This window comes from Dendropsophus ebraccatus, chromosome 5 (assembly GCF_027789765.1).
Source record: "Dendropsophus ebraccatus isolate aDenEbr1 chromosome 5, aDenEbr1.pat, whole genome shotgun sequence".
NCBI classification, from domain to species: domain Eukaryota; kingdom Metazoa; phylum Chordata; class Amphibia; order Anura; family Hylidae; genus Dendropsophus; species Dendropsophus ebraccatus.
In genome coordinates, this window is record NC_091458.1 from 141,503,311 (window position 1) to 141,518,497 (window position 15,187).

At 43.6% G+C, this 15,187-nt stretch overlaps 1 protein-coding gene across 1 annotated transcript; it reads right to left on the reverse strand.

Annotated features, from left to right (window-relative positions):
* Positions 1 to 10,163: 10,163 nt before the first annotated feature.
* RABIF (RAB interacting factor) lies at positions 10,164 to 12,600 on the reverse strand. Its single transcript, XM_069971482.1, has 2 exons — positions 12,268 to 12,600; positions 10,164 to 10,564 (listed from the first exon to the last, which is right to left on the reverse strand). The coding sequence occupies exons 1-2, from the start codon at positions 12,376 to 12,378 to the stop codon at positions 10,319 to 10,321; spliced, it is 357 nt and encodes a 118-aa protein (XP_069827583.1). The 5' UTR covers positions 12,379 to 12,600; the 3' UTR covers positions 10,164 to 10,318.
* Between the last annotated feature and the right edge of the window lie 2,587 nt (positions 12,601 to 15,187).

A 15,187-nucleotide genomic window follows, 5' to 3' on the forward strand; every position in this document is an offset into this window, starting at 1 on the left:
AATTCGATTGGAATAGCTCCCGATATTTGTATATTCGAACGAATATCGAATCCCACTATAGTCTATGGGAGAAAAATACTTGGGACCTAGAAATCAATATTCGACCACTAGTAGGTCATCAAGTGCACAAAGACACCTCTGGAAAGATGCCAACACCTCTGGAATGCATATAGGACAGCAGGGGAAGCATGCCTGGGTGCATCGAACACTAGTCATGAGCGAACATCCCAATTTTCCCAATTGTACGCCGAAGATTCACGAACAAATTATGAAGGTAAAGTAGAAGCATACGTTTCTGGCTAGCAGTACGCACTTGGGTATGTGTCAGGTGCAGTGTAAAATACGTAATAAAAATTTATGATAACTACAAATTAGTAGTAGCAAGATAACAGGTATTATCCCGCAATCACAGTATACAGCCCTATACCGGATATATAATTGTTTTTACAACAATAAAATGAAAGGGCTGGTCAACGCCTTTACAGGACGCAGACTGCGCCAATCAGTAGCAAGATAACAGCTATTATCCCACACACAGTATACAGCCGTATACACTATCAGTATATGTCTGAACACACTGCCTGTCCACAACAGCTTCTAAATATATGGTTTTTATACTTTTAGCCCTAACAAGGGCTTATGGGGGTCCCTCCCTACCTAAGTTCACCTAAAAGCTTTCTCTCCCTGGTGAACAGTCTGTCCCTCTCTAGCTCCAACCAGCAACTGACACAAATCTGAAATCACTATTCTTATATTGAGGAGGTGACGTAGTTTAGCCAGCCAATCACAGTTGTTGTTTTTTTAAAGTCCTGCCTATTCCTAGTGCCTGTCCCTCCCCCCTGCATGTTTATTGGCTCGAATCAAATTTTTACTGCATTATCGTTTGAATATTCGAACACAATCGAATAGCGTACTACTATCTGCTCATCACTAATAATTAGCCTAAGTGTTACTGTCATTTTTAAACCAAAACAAGTGCACCGCCTTTGCTGGCCTACCTTTTCATACCATAACTGTGATAACCTCCACTAGATTTTCCTGCAGTGCATTATTAAAAATGTCCATACCTACATTTGACCTACATATAGTCCACATCAGAAAAATGTAATCTCCCCACGCATCATGAAAATGCTTCAGATTATTCCAATAAAGTCTTTTATTGCCTTGTTCATCAATGACCAATTCCAATTTGTTCTCTGGACAACCCGAGACAAGAAGATCCACATTCCACTGCACTTCTTTGTGTCCCTGTCGGAACCTGTGCACACGGGGTGTGAATAATGACAACACTTTATAAGCTTCACAGGTCAAAATTAAACAGCATCCAAATGGTCAGTCTTCCCAAGGCTCGTGTTGCTTTCCTGACACTCTGACCCAGTTTTCAGTAGTTATAACCTCTATAGCGTGAAGCAGTGGAAGCAAAATTTAACTGACAATTGGCTACTGCATTTTGGCCACGTGCAGCTGGCTATTTGTATAGCTTAAAGGGGTTATTTACCAAAAAAATCTTTCAAATCAACTGGTGCAAGTAATTTGTAATTTTCTTCTATGAAAATAAGTCCAGAGTCAATAGTCCAGTACTGAGCCTAACTGCTTCATCTGAGATTGAAGGGTATTCCAGCACCTGAAAAAGTCTTAAGGTTACAAACACACTTGGCGGGTCTGCAGCGAGTCTCCATGCTGCGTTTTTGCAGCGAGACTCGCTGCAGATCCCGGCCCTACACTTTTAATGGCAGACAAACACGCAGCAGGGATGTACATCCCTGCTGCAAGTTTGTCTGCAGCCCACCCCATTAACCCCCTGGCCGCCGGAGCTGATACTTCACCTGATCCCGGCTCCGGCGGTTCCCGATGTCTTCAGCAAGCCGGAGCGGGGACCAGGTGAAGTATATGCTCCAGCCAGCCGCCCGCAGCCCCGGCCGCCCGATCGCCCCCCCGCAGCCCCAACCGCCCAATCGCATTCACGAGGAATTATCGTTTAAATTTGAATGATGTACCGATTTTTCGCATAATAATCATCCCGTGTAATTGGGCCATATAAGACCAAGATGTTCTTTAGGACCAGGCTAGATGATAACCACCCCCTTCTGCCTCTTCAGCACCACACGGAGTCCCAAATCGGGGACCAGGTGAAGTATATGCTCCAGCCAGCCGCCCGCAGCCCCGGCCGCCCGATCGCCCCCCCGCAGCACCGATCGCACGCCCCCCCCCCCCCACAGCACCGATCGCACGCCCCCCCGATCGGTGCTGCGGGGGGGCGTGCAAACGTTGCTGCGGTGGGGCGTGCGATTGGTGCTGCGGGGGGGCGATCGGGCGGCCGGGGCTGCGGGCGGCTGGCTGGAGCATATACTTCACCTGGTCCCCGCTCCGCCTTGCTGAAGACATCGGGAACCGCCGGAGCCGGGATCAGGTGAAGTATCAGCTCCGGCGGCCGGGGGGTTAATGGGGTGGGCTGCAGACAAACTCGCAGCAGGGATGTACATCCCTGCGGCGTGTTTGTCTGCCATTAAAAGTATAGGGCCGGGATCTGCAGCGAGTCTCGCTGCAAAAACGCAGCATGGAGACTCGCTGCAGACCCGCCAAGTGTGTTTGTAACCTAAAAGTGATTCATGGTTCTGTAAAGATGAAAAGAAATCATACTCACCTGCCCCAATCCAAGAACCAGAGGGGACCAGAAGCCGTTGGAACGGTAGCAACGAGGGTTCAGGAAACTGGAGCATTAATTATTTTTTATGTTAAGAAAACTTTGACTTACTTCTAAAAAAAACTGGAGCATTAATTATTTTTTATTTTTTATTTTTATTTTATTTTTATTTTATTTTTTATTAAAAAAAATGTAGGTGTTGGAACTACAGGACATATACTTGCAGGACTCGAAAACTTAAGAGCCCACACTCCATCCATTCCATTATTCCATAAAATCCTGGTCCAGAGCAAAGCAAAAAACAAAGACTCAAAACCAAAAACCAAGCTTGCCTGGAGTGTTCTATCTCACCCAGCTTAACAATGTGGGTGAGAGATACATTCTCTCCAATCCCTCTTCCTTTTGCATGCTCACACATTGGTGATATCACAGGTTTCCATGCACTTAATAATGTCAGATTGTTACTTCTGGCATTTACCATAATTAACAGTAAGGGTATATTCACACGAACGGACTCGCAGCGAGATTCTCGCTGCGAGCCCGGCAGGTCCTGGCAGTTCCCACACACTATATACTCGCTGCGGCCTGAACGACCACAGCGAGTATGTAATTCTACCCGCCTTTAACCCCTTCTGCTCCCGCCCGGCTCCCCCGCTGTAAACATACATTACCTCTCCTTGCTGCACGGGTCCAGCGTCCTGCTCTCCCGTCCAGCCAATCAGTGGCTGCGGCTGGGCAACACACTGATTGGCCGGACGGGAGAGCAGGACGCCGGACCCGTGCAGCGAGGAGAGGTAATGTATGCTTACAGCGGGGGAGCCGGGCGGTAGAATTACATACTCTGAACGACCACAGCGAGTATATAGTGTGTGGGAACTGCCAGAACCTGCCGGACTCGCAGCGAGAATCTCGCTGCGAGTCCGTTCGTGTGATTATACCCTTAGTACACTTTCACTACGACAGAGGTGTGAAACTCTTTTTTTTACCAAGGGCCACGTCAGCCTTATGGTTCCAATTGTGTGCACCACCAAAGTAAGGGTCCTATTAGACAAAGTGAATTTTAACGATAAACAATCGCAAATGAGAGCTCCCTGAAATTGTTTACCATATAACACAGAGCAATAGTCGTAACGATCGTTTACTTCATCTGATCCTAGCGAACGAACAATGTGGAATAACACTGAACGACTAGAGAACGAATGTCAAATTACAGTGAATAATTAACGATAATTTTAGGTTCAGCTCAAAAGATGCGAACAACACATGAACGATTTTTTTGTTGCCTGCATTCACGAGGAATGATTATCGTTTAAATTTGAATGATGTACCGATTTTTCGCATAATAATCATCCCGTGTAATTGGGCCCTATAAGACCAAGATGTTCTTTAGGACCAGGCTAGATGATAACCACCCCCTTCTGCCTCTTCAGCACCACACGGAGTCCCAAATCACTGCCTCCCTTGATGTCCTGCATAGTAAGAGTCAGTAGGTAAGTGGGTTAAGGGGAGAAGTAGATAGATTGGGTGGTGTTGGTACTCCCAGTAGGTAATTCAGTAATTCCCCTCCCCCCCCCCCCAAATGCCTACAGTAGGTTAGTAATTCACTCCCCATATTAAGGCATAGGGGTTTTGTGTGTAATAATTACTGCTTTATAGGTAGGTGACTCTCAGAACATCAGTGAGTGCACTAAAGTACCTAATTATTGGATTGCTGCCCAATTTTGGATGAATCGATATTGTTGCTCTGGCAACTGGGAACAAAAGATCCCCAATATTGTATAGACCCTCCTGTGCAGCAGCCCCCAGATAGTATAGGCCCTCGGGGCTGCAGTCCCCATAAAGTATAGACCCACCTGTGCTGCAGTCCCCATAAAGTATAGGCTCCCCCTGTGTAACGTCCCCCAAAAGAATAGTCCCCACTCCTTCAATCAGATACCAGCTAATAGTAGGGACAAGACACAGGACACTTACTGTGGGGTGATATATATTTCAGGAGGAATTGTTTCTATTGTCATATGACCGTCTTCCCCATTTTTTCTTTTTGCCTTTGAATCTCCAGTCCATCAAGGTAAAACACATGTCTGACCATAGTAACAAACTCAGGTATAGTGGAATCTGGTCTTAAAGTGACTGTACCAACAGGCCTAGGCTGAAGCACTGGAGGCGGGCCGACCCACCCTTAGTGGGAGGAAACCCTAGCCCCTCTATGATAGGGTTCCATTGATTCTAATGGAGTCACGTCATGGAGGGGCTGGGGTTTCTTCCCACTAAGGGTGGGTCGGCCCGCCTGCAGTGCTTCTGCCTGGGCCTGGTGGTACAGTCACTTTAACTATCTGTTTAGAAGGCATTTGGATCCCATAATAATAACATGAGCTACTGGAGATGTGATATGTTGTTGTTAGCTTCTTCATCTCCTATATGAAATATTCCTTCCTGGGCCCAGATTATCCCTTTTCTACCTGCTAACCTTCCTAATTATATGGGCCACCTGAAACCAAAAGATCTGTATGCAGAGACATAACCTGATCCCACGATGAAGGCAAAAGTCAAATGGATGACAGAGTAAATGTGAGTAATTCTTTTTACAGGATTCTGTCAGGTGGTCACTAAAAACAGCCCTTTCCTTCCACTCGGTGCATTACATTTTGTTTGTTTTTGCAGTATACTTTATGGTTAAATGTACTGTGTCTTTACAAAGTACAACAGTGCTAGCAAATCACAAGCCCTAATATGTCTCTGTAGGCTGTATGTCTATGTATGCAAGGGGTATAGAGGAACAAAAATGGAAATAGGTCCTGAAGTGGTCAGAGGTGAAGTAGTGGCATCTGTTCATGATATTGTACCTTTCTTTATTATTCACACCTAGTTTTATCACAAAACCTGAGCAAAACTGCACTGTGTAGGAGCACTAGTGCTTTGAAAGTCTCGTCCTTCTCAACTACATTATCCCCCATAAAAGTGATTTTTCATATAAAATTAGATAAGGACGACTCTGAGGAATCCTGGGACCATCTCCCTGCAATAGTGCATGTAAAATTAATGATCGCTATACTACAAAACTGGCTTTCCTCTAACCTCCCCACTTTGCTAGGGTGCTTGAATACCTGATGTTATACCTAATCACAAAAGATGTTATTATCAAGGTGATCGTGCTTCAGGTCTGTGCCTTAACATTTTCAGGGGCAAACGCTCCAATAGGGAACTCTGGTAAAATGTTAACATCTACTTTTCTTGTGATAGTGAACTATAATTGTGATATTGTTATTTTTCATTTACTTTCTCTTTTGAACAATTGTTTATGTATTACATCACGTTGTAAATGTGATTTGCTGGAAAGGCTGAATTAAAAAAATAAATAAATAGTGCTTTGATTAACCACTTCATGACCAAAGGTCATTGATGCACAGATGTCCAGGTCAAAATAAAGCAGTTTTCTCCTTCTCGCTTTCTAAGAGCTATAACGCTTGTATTTATCCCACCTACTGGTTGGGGTCACTTTTTTGCACTTTGATCTATAGGTTTATTGGTATCATACTGGTGTAAAAGAAAATTTTCGATCGCTTATTGTTAATTTTTTTTATGATATATATTTTTGAAAAATCTGCAATTCTGGTGTTTTTTCCACTCTTCATTTACGTGTTCACTGTGCGAGAATAATATTTTAATAGATCGAACCATTCCGCATGCTACAATATCAGATGTTTTGGTTTTTTTTACATATTTTTTAAGACTTTTATATACAGTCATTAGATTGCTATTACCGATCAATGCTATGCCACTGCATAAGATTGATCTGTATTATCAACGATCTTCTCACAGAGTCTGCCTGAGGTCAGATTCTATGAGAAGATCGCCGATCCAATAGGCAGAGGTATCCCGATCAGTCAGTGACAGGTACAGTTGTGCTCAAAAGTTTACATACCCAGGCAGAATTTTTGCTTTCTTTTCAGAGAATATGAATGATAACACAAAAACTTTTCCACTCAAGGTTAGTGGTTGGGTGAAGCCATTTATTGTAAAACTACAGTGTTTTCTCTTTTTAAATCATATTGACAACCAAAAACATCAAAATGACCCTAAGCAAAAGTTTACATAACCCAGTTCTCAATACCCTAAATTGCCCCCTCTAACATCAATGACAGCTTGAAGATTTTTGTGGTAGTTGTGGATGAGGCTCTTTATTTTCTCAGATAGTAAAGCTGAGAAAAGCCTCCAGTTTCTGTAAATTCCTGGTCTGTCTTGCATGAACCTGTGCCCTTGAGATCTTCCCAGAGTGGCTCAATGATATTGCGGACAGGAGACTCAGATGGCCACTCCAGAACCTTCACTTTGTTCTGATATCCAAGGAATTGATAATGCCAGTCAGCAGTGTTTAAACTGTGATTAACAAATGGAAAATCAGGGGGCTCTGTTAAAAACAAAACATAGTCAGGTAGACCAACAAAAATGTCAGCCACAACTGCAAGGAAAATTGATCGGGTTGCAAAGAAAAACCCACAAACAGGCCTCTCTAAAAACTAGCAGTGTGTCTGTTTGAAGATGTGCAATAAGGAGGCATGTGAAGAAAAATTGGCTGCATTATCGAGTCGCCAGAAGAAAACCATGACTGCGCGAATGCCACAATACACCAAACAGCACAGAGATAAGGCTCAAAACTGCTGGAACAAAGTCATTTCGACTGATGAGACCAAAATCTAACTTTCTGACCACAACCACAAACGTTATGTTTAGAGAGGTGTCAACAAGGCTTATGCTGAAAGTAACTACTGTAAAGCATGGAGGTGGATCGCTGATGTTTAGGGGATACGTGAGCTACAAATAAAAAGGAAACTAGCCCAAAGTTGAGGGAAAGATGAATATAGCATGTTATCAGCAAATACTGGAGGCAAATTTGCATACTTGGACATTCCAACATGACAACGATCCAAAACACAAGGCCAAGTCGACCTGTCATTGGCTACAGCAGAACAAAGTGAATGTTCTGGAGTTTCCATCTTAGTCTCCTGACCTTAATATCATTGAGCCACTCTGGGGAGATCTCAAGCGCGCAGTTCATACAAAACAGCCCAGAAATTTACAGGAACTGGAGGCTTTTTGCCAAGTAGAATGGGCAGCTTTACCTTCTGAGGAAATAAATAGCATCATCCACAACTACAACAAAAGACTTCAAGCTGTCACTGGTGTTAGAGGGGGCAATACATGGCATTAAGAACTGGGGTATGCAAACTTTTGATCAGGGTCATTTAGGTGTTTTTGGTTGTCATTAGGATTTGAAAAGAGAAAACACAGAAGACTACTAACCATGAGTCCCACCGCAACGCACTGATTGGCTGAGCGCCATCAGTGACCAGGGAGCTACAGAAGCAAGCCGAAGCATGGACAGCTAATGTATGAGCCTCTTGAAGCAGACGACTTTGCAGCAGACAAGTACTTAATAAGACAGAGACCATAGGGAATAACTGTACCACATATCGCAGTGGATTTCGCTGCGGTTCTTGCAGCATATGTGGTATGTGTGAACAAACCCTTACGTGCATTTAACAAAAATTTGATGTGGACTGTGGATATGGGATCTGCACTAACAATAAACCTTATTTGAACAGGACCTTCCAACTCCACCTCTGAATATGGTTTACAAGTAATGCAGACTGTTTTTTTTTTTTTTAACACCCAGTTGCTCAAGAATGGATTTATTAAGTCCATCAAATGTGAATAAAACAGATTGTCACAGAGTATAAAACAGAACACAAGGACAAAACAAAAAAAAAAAGATTTGCTGTTCTAGTAGATGGAATGTTTATGTATAGAAAAAGGTCACTTCTGGATAGACTCTTAAAGGGAAATCGTCAGCTAGAAAAGACACAACAAGCTGCTTACATGGCCACATAGCGGTGTGAGCAGTGAGAATCTCTAATCTTTATTGTAGTTGTCTGAGGCTACAATCACTTAGAAACATACTTTTCATTGCTGTTCTGAAGTGTCATAGAGGCAGGGCCACAGCACTTCACCGTCACTACTTACATAGCTATGTGTTTTCTAGCTGACCATTTTCCTGTTCTCTACATACAGACCATAGATGGTCCTCAGAAACTTTCTTTAGATTTTTCTCACCCTAATGGCTATAGGACAGTTTTATAAGAACTTAATATGGGCGTAATCCTGTCCTGACTGCTGGTCTAATCATCCGAACTGAAAGTATCATAGATCTATATGATGCTTTCAGTAAGAGTCATTAGACCCACAATTGCACCGCGACCAGCATCCACATTACACTTGTCTGAACATAACTCTAAACAGGCACTATGTTTTTAACAAACTTACCATAAATCAATAGTACAAGTGAAAAATTCCCCCTCCCCCTCCTAAATTCACCATCCATTCTGAAACAATGCCAGACAAGCCCATCTTGTTTTTCACAATACCGTTTATCAGCTCACTGAGTGATCAATTTTACATGCTGCTCAAACAAGTCTATGGATAGGGGAGGGGGTAGCTGGGGAGAGCTGGAGGCAGAGAGACTATATGAGCTTATAGTAAGTCATAAATCCTACTCCAGTGTTTGATTCAGAGCTTTGGTTGGGTTTACACAATTCTGTAGGTCGTTAAAAAAAGGGATGCAGACATATACTGTGGCGCACAGCAGTGGGCCGACTCATTTTGTGGATTTAACAATGTCACCTAGTGACTACTAGAGATGAGCAACCCTGAGCGTGCAGCATTTGATTACCGATGACTGAAGAAGTTGGATGCAGCACTAAGGCAGCCTGGAAAGCATGGATATAACAGGCTGTATCTACCAGGACTCCCTAGGGCGGCATCCTCTGCAGCTGCGGGTAATCAAAAGCTCAGGTTCGCTCATCTCTAGTGACTACTTTGGGCCACAACCCGCTTCTACATGTATATTTTGCTTTACTTCATAGCGTGGTCTTTTGGTGGGGGAAGTGGCTTGAACAGTCAATAGCTGTGTACATTCAGGCCATTAAAGTAAACGGACCTGCTGCTTTGCACCACAATATATGTCTGCATCCTTTTTTTTGATGAAATCCGGATGTATAGCTGAAGGTACAGTTGTAAACAGCCATACAATGCTCAATACTGCTCTATAGTGTCTTCCATGCTGCTGCTTATTAGGCTGTGTATAGAGATATAGGAGGGCAGCATCTCCTCTTGAAGTTTGCAGAGCAGAAATCTAATGCTAGTTATGAAGTTATATAACAGCCAGACATAGTGCTACTCCTCAATTACATGTGCAAGTGTCTATGACAGCATCTAAACATTTGTTGCTGGCAGCTAGGTCTAATGTGATCTTGAAGTCAAGTCTCCAGCAGTCTCCTATATCTTTTATGTGGTTTACAGCTCTCCATTGTAAACATAACATAATGATCCCTATGTACAAGTGATGCTGGGATATGTGCTAGAGCTGTACTTGGTATACAATACAAAAACAGGATATGTGAATATATTATGTATATCACCAATAATAATAGTATCCGTCCCAGTTAAATAAGACAATTTCATGTTATGTGACATTTCACATTTGTTGAAAACCATGGAGATATTTTAATCGGGGGATAGAAAACATGTATGGCACTAGGGTGAGGTGCTGCTCCAACCTGTCACGCGTCACACCATGAATAAGTCAATGATTTCAGCTCCTGCCTTCACTCGTGGTGGTCACTCGTGTTGGACTCGCTGTAACGCTACATAAAAGTTACTCTTCTCTTCCAGATTGTGCCATCCAATAGGCCCCACCTCACAGTCTGCGCACACCAGGAACTTTATTTTTCCCACATCCTTGGTGAATCCCACATTCTCAAAAGTGAACATGTCATGTACAAGCCAATGCTCTACGAGAAGCTCACAGTCTGGATTGGACTCATCAGCCAGGGAGGATTTCTTCTTCATTGAAGGCAGAAGTAGCTGCAGGAAACAAAGAAAAATGGAGATTTTATTAAATGGTAAGACATAGTCATAGGATGCCAAAGAGAGTAAGGATCCCGGCTAGGTATACTCTTTTCAGCCGGTCACAGAGAGTAGGGATCACAGCTAGGTATACCCTTATCAGCGGGCCACAGTAAGTAGGGATCCCGGCTAGGTATATCCTTATCATCCGGGCAGAGACAGTAGGGATCCCAGCTAGGTATACCCTTATAAGCTAGTCACAGAGAGTAGGGATCCCAGGTAGGTATGCCCTTATCAGCTGGTCACAGAGGGTAGGGATCCTGGCTAGGTATACACTTATCAGCCGGGCACAGAGAGTAGGGATCCCAGGTAGGTATGCCCTTATCAGCTGGTCACAGAGGGTAGGGATCCTGGCTAGGTATATCCTTATCATCCGGGCAGAGACAGTAGGGATCCCAGCTAGGTATACCCTTATAAGCTAGTCACAGAGAGTAGGGATCCCAGGTAGGTATGCCCTTATCAGCTGGTCACAGAGGGTAGGGATCCTGGCTAGGTATACACTTATCAGCCGGGCACAGAGAGTAGGGATCCCAGGTAGGTATGCCCTTATCAGCTGGTTACAGAGGGTAGGGATCCTGGCTAGGTATACTCTTATCAGCCGGGCACAGAGAGTAAGGATCCCGGCTAGGTATACTCTTATCAGCCAGTCACAGAGAGTAAGGATCCCAGCTAGGTATACCCTTATCAGCTGGTCACAGAGAGTAGGGATCCCGGCTAGGTATACTCTTATCAGCCGGGCACAGAGAGTAGGGATCCCGGCTAGGTATATCCTTATCAGCCGGGAACAGACAGTAGGGATCCCAGCTTGGTATACCCTTATAAGCTAGCCACAGAGAGTAGGGATCCTGGCTAGGTATATCCTTATCAGCCAGCCACATGTCTCCTCTGCCCTGTATGATGCAGTGTATATATATATAAATAATAGGGCTGTTGGTATGTCTCCTCTGCCTTGTATGATGCAGTATGTATATATATAATTGGGCTCTTATTAAATATTCCCTCTGTCCTGTATGATGCAGTATATATATAATAGGGCTGTTATTAGGTTTCTCCTCAGTCCTGTATGATGCAGTATATATAATTTATTACGGCAGTTATTATATATACCCTCTGTCCTGTATGATGCGGCTGGACATTCTTTATATATGTAATAGGGCTGTTATTATACATTGTTAAATATATATATTAGGGCTGTTATTATGTTTCTACTCTCCCCTGTATGATGCAATAAATATATATATATATATATATATATATATATATATATATATATATATATATATATATATATATATATTAGGGCTATTATATATACCCTCTGTCTTGTATAATGCAGCATTTTTTTTTTTTATTAGGCCAGATCTTATTATATATGCCCTCTGTCCTGTATGAATATGTTTCTACTCTCCCCTGTATGAGGCTATATATATATATATATATTACACAAATATATAAAATAGGGCTGTTATATATACCCTGTGTCTTGTATAATGCAGTATATATTTTTTTTATTAGGCCAGATCTTATATATGCCCTCTGTCCTGCTTCATGCAGTATACATATAATAGGGCTGCTATATCCTGATGTGACTGGATCTCAGGGCAGTGTGACCGGCAGGAGGGTATATACAGTGTATTCCCGTCATGGCCGCCCCCTCTGACCTCTCTCTTGGTCAGGGTCGCCGTCCCCGCAGATAGCACCAGGCAGCCGCAGCGCTGACACGACACCGCCCGGGAGTTCTTCCCATCGGCAGACACCAGCTTCTCGTCCATTGTAGTTCGTCGGACCGCAGGCCCTCTACGTCACTATCAGGTGACCGGGAGAGATGACGTCACTTGGTCACGTGATTCTCCGTACCAAGTCGGCTGTGACCTGGACGCCACTGAGCATGTATAGCGGGGGTATGGCGCTCAGGATGTTCTCTACACACAGGGGCTGCGCGTAGTCCGCAATACCATATGGTTCCTCTAGAGGGCGGAATATTGTGGCTGCAGCAGTAAAACGGGCGGCGCGTGCGCATTACACACTGTACCGGGCGGGTCTGTACAAAGGACCCACTCCAGTCTCTGAGTCACCAGCAGCAGCAGTATAACGGGAGGCGCATGCGCTGTACACACTACTAGGAGGGCCCACTCCCCTCTGCTAGCAGCACAATACTCCATTAGGCAATGTTCACAACTTCACACACTGTTAAAATAAAGTGGATGGCCGTCATTTAATGGCAAATAATTGCTGGTATTGTAAAACACATTTGAAATAACGGCTGTTATTTGTCATTAACCCTTTGAGAACCAGGCCCAAAACAACCCAGTGGGACGCTCAAATTTTCATTTTTGTGTTCTCGTTTTCCCTCCTCCCCTTCTAAGAGCTAAGTGCTTGTTTTTTACAGGAATAGTTGTACTGTGTAATGGCGTCATTCATTTTACCATAACATGAATGACGGAATCCCAAAATTATTATTTATGAAGAAATAAATTGGTGAAATCGTCCAAAAGAATGCAATATGGTAACGTTTGGGGGGTTCCTGTGTCTACGTAATGCACTATACGGTAAAAGTCACATGATACCATTATTCTATAGGTCAGTCCGAACACAACCATATGCAGGTTTACACAGATTCTCTAATGTTATATATATATTTTTTTTTATGAAATCCTTTTTTTATGCAATTAATTATTAATAAAATGGGCCTATTGTGACGCTTATAACGGTTTTATTTTTTCACCTACGGGGCTGTATGGGGTGTAATTTTTTTTGCCATGATCTCTAGTTTTTATTTATACCATATTTGTGAAGATTGGACTTTTGATCACTTTTTATAAAAATTTTTTATAGATAATGTAACGAAAAAATTTTATTGGGGGAGGGGCTTTGGGGTGTTTATAAAGGCATTTTTACATTTTTTTTTTGTAAACATTTTAAGTCCCCTTGGGGGACTTTTACATACAATTATTAGATTATTCACACTGATCATTGCTATGCCATAGGCATAGCATTGATCAGTGTGATAGGCGCTCTGCTGATTAAGCCTGCCTGTGGCAGACTTAATCCTCAGATCGCCGATCAGACCACGGAGGAAGGTGAAAGACCTCCGGCAGTCCGTAGAACGATCGGGCCCCCCGTACCGGTACGTCCTTGGTCGTCTAGGAGTTAAATGACAGCCATCCAATCAATTTCAACAGTGTGTGAACATAGCCTTTCTGTGTTTTCAATCCACTCCTGGTTTTGGTTGCAAAGTACTGACCAAAACTACTGTGTAGGAACATAGCCTTATAAATCATTACAGCGGCTGTAAAGGAGCTTAAAAAACAAACAAAAAGAAGACGTAGGTGGCCTAAAAGAAGGTTTGTCACCTCTTTCATTACCGGGGGTTCCAGCACACACTCTGGTGGCTGCAGAGTTACTGACCGGATAGTGGATGCTACGAGGGCATCTGCACCAGTTTAGTGGAACACGGAAAACGTCATTGCTTTTGTTTACTGATTTTATGACACTCTCTGCATCTTATTAATAGTTATATGGTGTCAGAACTCACCTGGTCAGCTTCCAGCCTGCAAGGAGCAACGCTCTGCAGCCTTAGATTCTCCAGGCTTGTGACCACACCCAGGGAGACGTTCTGCTTAAAGCTTCTGGAGTGACAGACAATTAGGGAGGGTTCCTACACCAGGCAATAGCAGAAACAGTTGGCCCCAACCAATCAGCTGTGGGGGGTCTGGGCTTTCCATTTAACCCCTTTGCGACACACAATTTACTGGTAACACCCCAGGCCGGCCCACCCTTCAAATCATTATTAGTGAAGCAGGTTGGAATGGGGCTCTGTGGAAGGTAGCCCAGCCCCCAGGGCTCCTAACAGCCTTACAGGGCTAAGGATTTCACTACAAACAGCACAAGAACAGGACGAGAATGACAATGAGAGACATATCTTCATCCTCAGCATAATAGGGAGCTATCAGGGTAGACTTGTTTAACCTAATGATAGTTCCCTTTAAATGCACAGCTGCAGTGTGACTGCAGGGGTCCAGATTGTTTTCCCTGAGTGCAGGAGGTATAATACCTCAGTGCGGTCCGATCGTCGATCTTGTAGTAGAGTCTGCTTCAGGCAGAATGCTGATAATACTGATTAATGCTATGCAGTTACAGGCAGATAGTCCTCATAAGGAGGCCATGCTTCTCCTGAGAAGGAATCGGAACAACTGCTCCAAGAGAAAAAGTTTTCAGGACTCCGTCCAAAATCTTCTAATCCTGCATCTGAAATGAAAAATCTGATTGGAGGACGGCTGCAGGACACATTGTAACCAGATTCCACAATCTGTAGAGCCCGGGGATTGGATGTTATATTTTGTTATACTTTATTTTGTTATATTTTATTGTAGAAGCCTACCCCCAACCAATAGGTGTCATAACCCTGCCCTGGTCTGGATTGAGGAGGAAGCCTTCATCTCTACTCTAACTCCCTGATGTTCATTTCCCTTTTAGGGTATGTTAACACTGTGGAATCCATGCAGAAAAATTCCTGCGGATTCTGCCACTCACCCCTGCGCGTATCTCCACCTGTGCCATAGACTCCATTCTATAGTCGGG

Bases quoted from the DNA above. Each gene is read 5' to 3' on its own strand.
- RABIF (XM_069971482.1), bottom strand. From the start codon at position 12,378: ATGGACGAGAAGCTGGTGTCTGCCGATGGGAAGAACTCCCGGGCGGTG. The intron at 10,565-12,267 runs GTCAGAGGGGGC...TGTTTCCTGCAG, and splicing joins CGACCCTGACCAAGAGAGAG to CTACTTCTGCCTTCAATGAA.